Source organism: Motacilla alba, chromosome 3 (assembly GCF_015832195.1).
Source record: "Motacilla alba alba isolate MOTALB_02 chromosome 3, Motacilla_alba_V1.0_pri, whole genome shotgun sequence".
Lineage (NCBI taxonomy): Eukaryota > Metazoa > Chordata > Aves > Passeriformes > Motacillidae > Motacilla > Motacilla alba.
Window position 1 is genome coordinate 23820474 of NC_052018.1, and position 10108 is coordinate 23830581.

Here is a 10108-nt window from a genome sequence, read left to right on the forward strand (position 1 = left end):
TGTTTGATTGTTAATTTGGTGTACAAAGTAAATGGGAGCGGAGAGACAGGATTTCTTTCTTTGAAGAGGACATAGTTTACAAACTGCTTTCATAGCTGAGTGCTGAAGTCCAGACTAATGCAAGTTTAAGAAGCGGGTAGAGAATCTACAGTTCAGAGGAATGTCTCTGCTGGTTTTGCCTGTAAAACTATACAAACCTCAACACACAATGTTCTCTTACTGAAGAGATGTATTTTTACACATTTGAAATGCTAGTTATTTAGAATAAATACACATTATTCAGGTTTCATTTTCCTGTGATATCACTCACTATCAGTTTATCACAAACATTACTGAAATCTATTAAAACAGTAGAGATTTGGGGGCTCTCAAAGTGGACAGAACTAAGTCAGGCCTCAGTTTGTCCGTTCTTAATTTTGAAGGACTTCGGCAACAATTACATTGCAGTGGAAGAGCCAGTGTAGGAGGTTGAAATCTGAGCTACTTTATTGCTGTCATATTTAAAGTGCATATAAAAATAGGCTTCACTAGTAACTGAAAACTGGAATATCTGTTTAAGTGTAACACTGCTGTCACAACTTTCTTAAGGGACAAGGCAAATAATTTGGAGTGGTGGAATGAATTTATGTGGTTCAGAAGGGGAAGGTAGTCTGAGGCCAGTTGTTTGTCCCCTCTCAGTTACAGATATGTCAGTGTTTTGGAGCTTCTCTCCTCCCTCAGTTTCCCTGGTAATGCTGGTAATTCCAAAAATAATTAATTGGCCTTTGAAGGTGAGCAGTTGAGAACTGGTAGAATTTTTTAAAAATTCCATGGATTCAATTCCTTTCCTGGAGTCTGTTGCACCTCATTTGTTAATCCCAGTGCTGCAGTGATCCCCCCTCTGAAGCCTTGTCTTAGTGTGAATCCTGTCTCACCGAAGGAAGGATACAGTGCAGTGTCACAGCTCAATAACAAAAAATGCTTAATCCACTTTATTATAATTTTCAATTCCTTCCTTCTGCTGTGCTTGGTCATTAGAAGCATTATAAACATTCTGTGCTTGTATCTGTTATTTAGCCAGATAGAAAGTTTTATTAGGAAATTATCTCCCACACGAAAGTCAGTCCATTTGGCTCCCACACAAAAGTTGTTAGTGTTCATTTAACCCAAATTGTACAGGGTTCTTGACTAATGCTATCCCCAACATAATGTTTGCTTGTAATGTATGATTTGCATTTCTGTTTTGTCTCTTGAAGGAAAGTTCAGGCTTGCTTGTTCCTGCTGTTAATTATAACAAATTCTGGCAAGTTTAGGAATCTGAAAAGCCTGTCAGATGTTGGCCTTAAGGGCTAGTGTCCCTGAAGTTGGATGTAATTTGTGCATAATAAATTGCTTCAATAAGATTTTGTTTCTTAGCTTAATTACATAAGTCTTTTGGGAGTTAAGCTAATGTGAAATTAAGGGTCATGGGACCACCACAAACTTTTAGAGGTTATGGTGATAAAATCCAGCTGTTTCTTCTCACAATCAACCTCCAATATGTTGTCCTTATCCAATGGTGTTCTTATGTGATTGCTGTACCACTGTCAATTGGTTAGTTGCATTAAACACTGGCATCATTTGGATAATTAAATACTAGTCAGATTACCTGACTTGGCTGACTGCATGCATTACAGTGTCATCTGCAGATGTCCTGAATACCCAGGCTCTGGATAAAAGGACTTTGAATCAATGTGTGGGAATCATGACCTTCCCAGGGTAGCACCTGAAGTAGCAGATCACACAGCCCTGAGTGAGGCTGAACTAAGTCAAACTTAAAAGGGAGGGTGAGGTGTTGGAAAAAGCAGTGGGATTCATAAAAGGTGGGAAATAATGATAAATAATGATAGGACCTTCACATATGGGGATTCAGTTTAGAGTGGTTGAAGAAGACCAGGGTGGGAAGTGGTAAGAATCAGCTTGCATTGGAACTCGGGTCTGAGGTGAAAAGCCAGCAGCAACACTCAGGTATTTGAGGAGGGGATTTTGTTGTCTAAGTAGAATTATAGAATTGCTACACTTCAGCTTTGGTGGGGGAAGATGTTTCTTTTTAAATACTTATGTCTTGAGTTTTGATTGGTTTATCATTTTCCTTAATAATTTATAACAGAGTTATGAGTAACATCAATAAGGACTTATTTGTTCCTATGCAGAACAGCCCATGTGCTATGAAGCAAAAGAAACATACACTATACAATGCACAGAATGATTTAAGTATCTTTTAAAGCTCAATCTTCAGCTCTAACTGAATATGCATACCATAGATGCTTTTTATAGGAGCCTATTACTTTTTCTGAAAAGACCAGATCATCTGGCTTCCAGGCATTTGTTTTCTAGATAGTTTTGCATATTGTTAGAATGTTCCACTTAATAAGTAATGCCACTCAAAAGAGGATTTGTACATCATGAGCATTATAAGCATTTAAGACATGGATAATACATCTGTCATTTTAAGATATTAATAGAACGCTTTTAGGTGCTCATATAGCCACTGACCTTCATGTAGTGGCATGGATAGTATCCTTAGAGAAACAGCCCTGCAAAATCCTTTCTTCACATTAAAGCAAGAGAAAAAAAATTGCTTTTAGATAATATTGATTTCTTTGTGGTTTGTAAAAGCATTGCACATAAACCTGGAGGAAATGTCTACATGTACAATCATTCCAGACTCCGAGTCCTTAACTTGCCATCTTATATATTTAACTGCCATCTAATAGCTGTAGCTAGGAGAAGGTTCTACCAGAAGCCTCTTGGCAATAGCTGTGTTTGCTGCTCCATGGCCAAGAGATAGACTCGTGCCTGGTTGGAGCTCTCATCCAGCTCTCCAGCTGATGCTGTGGGCCATGTTGCTCCCTTTACGCTGTGGCTCGCTGAAGGGCTCTGTGCATGATGTCCAGACACAACCACACACAGCACCTTACAGATTTCTGCATCCAAGCGCCTCAAGACCTTAGGGATCTCTTTATCTCTTCTCCTTCCCTCCCCCTCTGCAAGCACACACACACATTTGCATGAACAGGCTTTTAAAATTCCTTAAGGCAATTTCTAGTATGTGATAAGGACTGTTTTTACAGCAAAGTCCTTAGAAATCAATAATCCTGTAAAGATGAAAAACAAATGGGGAATATCTGCTTTGGCAGACAACAATAAAGATGTACATGCTGTAACAATTTATTTGCAGATTCATTCCTCCAGATACCCCTTACAGTTACAGGTCAAAGTCTTCTGTGCATCTGCACTGCTGTCTGAAAAATGTCAACAACCTAAAGGGACCACCCAGTCTGTGTTAGATTTGTGCCTGTATTGTAGGAAGGCACTTCTGGTCTCTTTTCAAAATAGGATGACTATCCAAATTTCTGAGGACTTCTATCCTCACATCATGCAAATCTCTGTCCAGGGATACTGTGGTTACTGCCGTACCCCTTGCTACTGATAAATGCAAATGGTTACCAATACACACTGCGCAGGGTTTCACATTTACAACATGCAGTATATTACAGTAATCATGCCCAGTATTTATACCACTTGTTAGTTGTAAGAAATCCCGCAAGGCCATTTGAGTAATGGAGTTTTGTTTGTCCTTAATGCTTGCTTGGTAAGTTTGTCTAGGGATAAATTGAGGAAATGGCATTTGGGGGCAGGGAGGAGGCAGTTTGCAATAGGGCTGTCTCAAGCTCTGTGAGACAGAAGAAAAATGAAGGGATACAAAACAGAAAGCAGCATTTTGTTCTAAGTCTTCTGTCCTATTACACTTTTTAATTACAGGTTATTGCTTAAACTGAAGCATACTTTCTCCTGGAGATGCTTTGGGAAATCACTATAATTCCAATTTTGTCATCCAGCAGCAAACAAAATTTAGATTTTAAAAAGGACAAGCAAGGAGGATTACTAACTTTAAACAAAATTGCAGGATGGATAACTTTATGACATCAAAGTTACTGCATCTGACACTATTGAGTGAGTAGATTGCTGCTAAAGTAGAGGGTAATATTTTCAAGCTCAGCCTTTTACAGTTAGCAAGGTGCATTTTAGGACAGTTCTTCCATGTTGTACATGATAGTGGTCCACCATTTCAAGTGTGTGGGCCAGATGGTTTCTAAGTTCAGTGAAGTGCTCAGGATCCAAACATAAGATGGGAAGGGTTTTGAGCACCGAAGTTAGGCTTCCAAGGCACTTACAGTCAGATTTTTTTTTTGTGTATTCATAAATCGGTGTTTTTGTAGCTCAGTCATGTTGTTTTGCTCTCTTCTTAGAGTTTCTTTGTAAGGAATGCCCAAGAGTTCATATTTTCATTGACCGAATTGATCTGAAGGACATTCCAGAAGAGCAGATGTATATGAGAAGGTGGCTTCATGAGCGTTTTGAAATAAAGGATAAGTGAGTAGAAATATGTAGAACTTTCTGTTTCAAGAGTCTGTCTTATTGCTTTTATATTGATAAATATACCCATAATTTCTGTGTTATGAGTAGTTCCCACTGTAGGGCTCTCTGAAAAGGGGGGATGTTGGTACTCCTATTAATATACAATATAATATAACCTTGTGGTTAAACCTTTTGTTCAGGAGGTTGGGATTCCTTGGGTTTTGACCTTCTTTAGATTGAAAAAGTGTGAGTCCATGTTCCAGGCAAGACTCATTCATCTGAATACTCTCCATTCATCTTCTCGTAGTTAAGTCTTGTGCAGGAATGTAAGATGCCTGTGGTAGGCCAGCAAGAAAAAGCAGTGTGATTCTGCCCTTGTAATCAGTGTTAAGTTGGAGTGATAGAGGGGCAGGTCTTGATCTAATCTCTTCTGCCAAAATTGTTTACAAATCTTTCATCCAGACAGCGACTGGATAAAAACACAGTTAACCCCAAAATTCCTGCCTTCACTGGGGAAACAAGGTGAAGTAAAAGTTTCATTTTTCCATTTTTGAATTGTGGCAGAAGTTAAGTGCCTGGCTTCCTCCAGCATCTCCAGATAAGGTCACTAGTGAGTATATGCAGCAGATCCTGGGGGACCTTGTTCTCCAGAAGGACTTTGTGCCTAAATGTAGAACTTAAGTATTCTTTGAGAGATGATGGTTTAATTTGCCAGATCTGAAGTCCTGCTTAAGGGAGCTGAATCTGTTTACTTCCTAAATCCTCGAATATTTTGAGTGAGACAGAAATTTCCCTGGTTCTTTAATATTGTTCTGTCAGTCTCACACTCCATAGAAGTAAAAAATGTGTTCATTTCTCCTGAGAACTTTGAATTCATATAGAAGTTAACATGACTATCTGTAAACATAACACTGTTACTAAAGTGTCTTAGACATTTACTTTTGAAAAATAGAAAGTCTGAATTTTATTTAAATGGACAAGGAACTGATACATAAAATAAAAGGCTGTCCAGTGTCTGTCCCTTTAGTTATCCAGTGAAAGTGAACAAACCTGAATCATCCATGTGTCGTTGTAAGCTCCTGTTCACTGGAACATCTTTCCTGGGACTGAAGCAGTCTATTGGGAAAATTTAGAGATAGTTAAAACAAAATCTCAGAATTTCCAGACCCATTTATTACTGTTTTTTAAAACTAGGAGGAAAAAAGTTACTACTAAGCCAATGATGTAGTATCTTACTCTTGCATGTTTAGCTTCCAAGATATTCAGTGTATTGGGTATCCTTGTTATTTATTAATTTTTTTTATTATGATACTTCCTCCTCCTTTGGTGCTCAGTGTATTGTTTTGTCATACAATATTGTATAGTGCTCTGGGCTTTTCTGCTAAATGCTGAATGAAATCAATTCTTTTCAACTTTTATATTCACTGTTGCTGTTGGTCCACAAGGAAAATACGGCCTTAATGGGGTTCAGGTTGACTATTTTGACGTGCATCATATTTGTAAGGTGTACTCATCGTTTGAACTTGTTACAGTGGAGCTGCTACATATTATGAGATCATTTACTAAAAATGTTTGGTTAGAAGCAGTTACTGGATGAAAGTAAGTTTGCTTAAAATGTCTTACTGTCTGACTTTGACCATCTTCTTTTTCTCTGCTTATAGGTTACTAATAGAATTTTATGATGCAAAGGATTCTAAAAGAAGAAATAAGTTCCCTGGGAAAAGTGTTCATTCCAAACTAAGCCTCAAGAAAACTTTGCCATCTTTGCTGTTTTTAGGTGGCCTGACTGCTAGTATGCTTCTGACAGAATCAGGAAGGAAACTATATGTAAAAACATGGATATATGGAACTTTAATTGGCTGCCTGTGGGTTAGCATTAAACCATAAGCAGATGTTAGTCTCCAATCAGTGAAATGTGCAGTCTTTTCTTGCACACTGCACCAAATTTTTTCCTGACTTTATAGAAAAAAAAGTGTAAATAAAGCCTTATTGATCGAATATTGGAAATAATAGATTTTGTGACTTAAGCCTCTGTGTGGTTGGTCTGGGGAAAATAAATGTAGATTTTCAAATTTGCTACTGATTTTTGCTGGAATAATGACAGATAAACCGAGTCAAATGATAAATTGCTTTCCCCATGAACTAACATCTATCTCTCTCTGCAGATTTGAAGAAGTATGAGTTATGCATAAGGGTGTCTTATGTGGACCTGTGAATGTATTTACAGAGATTAATTTAGGGTATATATTTATTCTTCTGATATTCATGTTGAATTTTTGTTACTCTTTGGTGCATTGCAGCAGCTCACTTGCATCTATCCCAGCTGTATCGCAACTAAAATCAAAATTTTCCTTTTTTTTTCTTAATTTTGCTCTTCAGTTTTCACTAAATACTGTGTTCTTTAAAAGGGACTGTGTAAGCTGGCAAATCATGAGATGTTACCAGAAGCAGAATAAAATGTTCCTGAGAACTTTGTTCATGGGGAAGAAGCTCTGTTTATCTAGTGCATGACTTTTGATTATATTGCAGTATTAGGTGATTATTTTACATATGCAAAACATTAAATTGTACCGAGCAAACAGCTTATTTTGCGCACCTTGCATTTGTGCATAAAAGGAATGTGTGCGGTGTAAGGAAACGTGAAGTTTTTGTTTCTGGCCAGAACCCTTGTAGCCTCCCTTGTGTCTGCATTACCCCTCTCACCATGAGTGTTCAGCTGAACTCACACTCCTCCATGTGTATGTGCCATAAGCAGAAGTTTCCTGTTACCTCACGATTTTCTGGAAGCAAACCTTGTCGTTTGAGAAGTGCACGGAATCACTGTAACGAGGAACCTTCAGGTGTTCCTGGTAAATTTGGAGCGTGTGCCTTTCCCACTAACCTGATTTAGCCTGGTGTTTCATAGGCTGGCAGTCATCTCTGTGCTGTAGTGTCCCACTAGATTCTGAGTCATTCTAAGCCATGCAGACTGCACTTAGGTTGAAGTTACGGGGTTGATGTATATGGTTTGCACAGTAGATAATAGTCAATGAAATGCATATCCTAACAGTATTTCACCTGCTTGAAAATATACTTTAAAAAGCAAAATCAACAAACCCTGTGAAAGTCTGAGATTCCCAAGGCTGGTATCTTTGTTGGGGAAAGCCATTTCCTGATTCTAGGGAACAGTCTATATGTACAGCAATGGGGTAGGAAAGAAGATGTGTTTTATCTTCTTCCATTAGGGAATTGAACTCCCTGTATCAAAATTAAAAAACTAGAGAATATTTTTGTATCACACTTGCAAGCTTTAAATGTGCATCTCTTTCTAGCTTCAGTATGATTTGTCTTGCCTTAGAGTCCATTGTGAGTTAAACATCTCTTAAAATTATATCTCAGTTTTTCAGATTCCACCATTGCCAGTTAATTAAAGGTTTTACCATGTAGGGTTGGTTTTGGTTTGTTTTTGTTTTTTTTTTTTCCAACGAGTGTTACAGAGGAATTACAGTTCCACCTTAAAATCATTCAGTACAACTTTCAGTTTGCAGTTCTGTGTCCTTCCATAATGGATTTTGTCACTGGAGTTATTTATATCGGTGATTGATTCAGGATATGTTGATGAACCATTTTAAAAACAATGACTGGGAACAATGTTGAAAAACAGTATTGTTATGAGGCTGTGAAGCAAAAAAAAAAAAAAAAGCCATTTTATGTAACAGCCAAATGTGCTTACATGTAGTTCTTCCTATTCTCAGCTGACTGTTACCAGTGGGTATAACGAGAAGGCAACGTTCCTATGTTAGTGTTTTTTCAGTCATGGAATGAAATTTTATTCTGACATGGTTAAATTTCTTTGTAACAGCTAAGAATAACATTTAATTATGCATCAAAAATGAATGCAAAATGCTTAATTCATTTGTAGGAAAATAACTGCTATTTTGGAGAGCCTAATTACATGAAATATTGGATCTCTCTTGCTGTTTAAGTACCAGGAATATAATTGACACAGTGCAGCAAACAAACAGGATGTTTATTTTGAACCTTATTCTCTATGTTAATAATTTTTTTTCCTTGCCATTAATTTATAAAGTTTTGAAACTGTAATTTGCTGATGTATTTGGCATTGGGAGTATCACATGCTATTTCTAAATATGCACTGATATTAACTTGAAATATTTCTTCATTAAAATAAGAAGAGCCAATGCTCATTCAACTTTTCTGTCCTGTCTGCTTGTTCAATTTTTTCTGCCCTTTCATGTTTATAGTTCGGAGCTGTTTAAACAAAGGCTACAAGTGTGGTTTTAAGTCCCCGGTGGAAGGACTTGTGTGAGAAGCAGTCAACTGAAAGAAAACAACTTTGTCTTTTTTCCCATGCAGCCAGAAATGTGTTGGAATTGATCTGTGCTTGTTCCAATGCCACACACCACCAGGTCAGTCGAATGGCAATAGCTTTTTGCCCTTGAGCACCTGCACCATTTGCTGCTCATTAATGATGTTCATTAGTGTGTAGGACCAAGCTTCTGCCCAGGAATTGGCCTCAGTGGCAATAGGCCTTGACCTGACAGCCCTGGCAGAGTGTGGACAGACCCAGGGGCAGGGAAGAAGTCCTGCAAACAAATACCTGAAGTATATCTCGGTAACAATGACACCAAAGTTGTAGTGATGGGTTAAATCTCAGAAGGACCTTTATGTTCAAACACTGCCTTTGCCAGCTGCATCAGTGCCTCTGATAAGAGCCGTTTCCCTCCCACTAGTACCACTCTGTTCATATGCACAAGCTGCGTGTAAAACTTGCAAGACCACTAAATGCTAGTTCTACAATGACATCCTTGTGTTTACTTTGGGGAAAAGAATTCAGCTGAGCACGCTTTAACTTACTTGATGGAGAACACAAAAAATGAAGTGACAAAACATTGCATTATACTGGAGCGAAGAAATGACTGAGGACACAAGAGGCTCCACCAGGTGCAGTCCTTTGCTAACTCCTCTGAAGTATTTTGCTGTAATACTTGTTTTTTCTCCTTTCAGTCAAATGTAGCATACCTGTAAAACTTCTTTTAGTACTTAAAAGTTGGGCCCTGATTGTTTTGGCATTTTAGCTTGCAGAGAATGTTTATACTTACTTCAAGGGAGAGAGAGGTAACAATTTTGTGTTTGAATAATGAAGAGGACCATGAGCAGGTTTGGGATTTTTGGCTTAGCGTTAAAAGTTTAAAAAGATACTTTTCCCATATCCACCTCCAAATAAATAAAACACTTAATGGCAGAAAATTTCAACTATGCAATAGAAAACCAGCTAACAGATTCAAGATCTTGGCACCTGCTTTATAAATTCTTTTCTATTCTAAATATGGGAACCAGGGTTTGGTCCTAACCTACAATTCTAGGTCACTTTTTAGCATAGTGGCTCTGGTTGCAGGGCTTGGAGCAAACACAGTGGGGTTTCTCTTGTCATTTTCATGCCTGTCTCATTAGTTTGGAGCTCTATGGTCCCAGTGAAGTGTGCTGCCCAATTTGCTGAGCATAAGACAAAAGAAGAAAAGCAACAATAATCTGAAACAAATATTAGAAAGATCAGCTCCAGTCAGGCATGACCACATCTGACTGATGCCAGGGGAAATTTGTTTCCTGTGTGAGGACCAGTTTCCCTGTCAGCATAGTGAATATTTCTCCCACCTGTCCAGTTTCAGTCCCAGATCTGCAGCCTTATCCTGGGCTGACTGCAGTCTCTTTTTTCTAATGAGTCCTT

The 10108-nt window shown here is 38.1% G+C and overlaps 1 protein-coding gene across 2 annotated transcripts in view; it reads left to right on the top strand.

Moving 5' to 3' along the window:
- The window catches only part of AGPAT5 (1-acylglycerol-3-phosphate O-acyltransferase 5), a 54870-nt gene extending 46292 nt beyond the window's left edge, over positions 1-8578 (top strand). For both annotated transcript variants that reach the window (XM_038131475.1, XM_038131474.1), the window contains 2 exons: positions 4272-4395; positions 6042-8578. In XM_038131475.1, the coding sequence (XP_037987403.1) occupies positions 4272-4395; positions 6042-6267 (350 nt within the window). In that variant the 3' untranslated portion in view covers positions 6268-8578. The remainder of the gene's footprint in view (positions 1-4271; positions 4396-6041) is intronic.
- The last annotated feature ends 1530 nt before the right edge of the window (positions 8579-10108 follow it).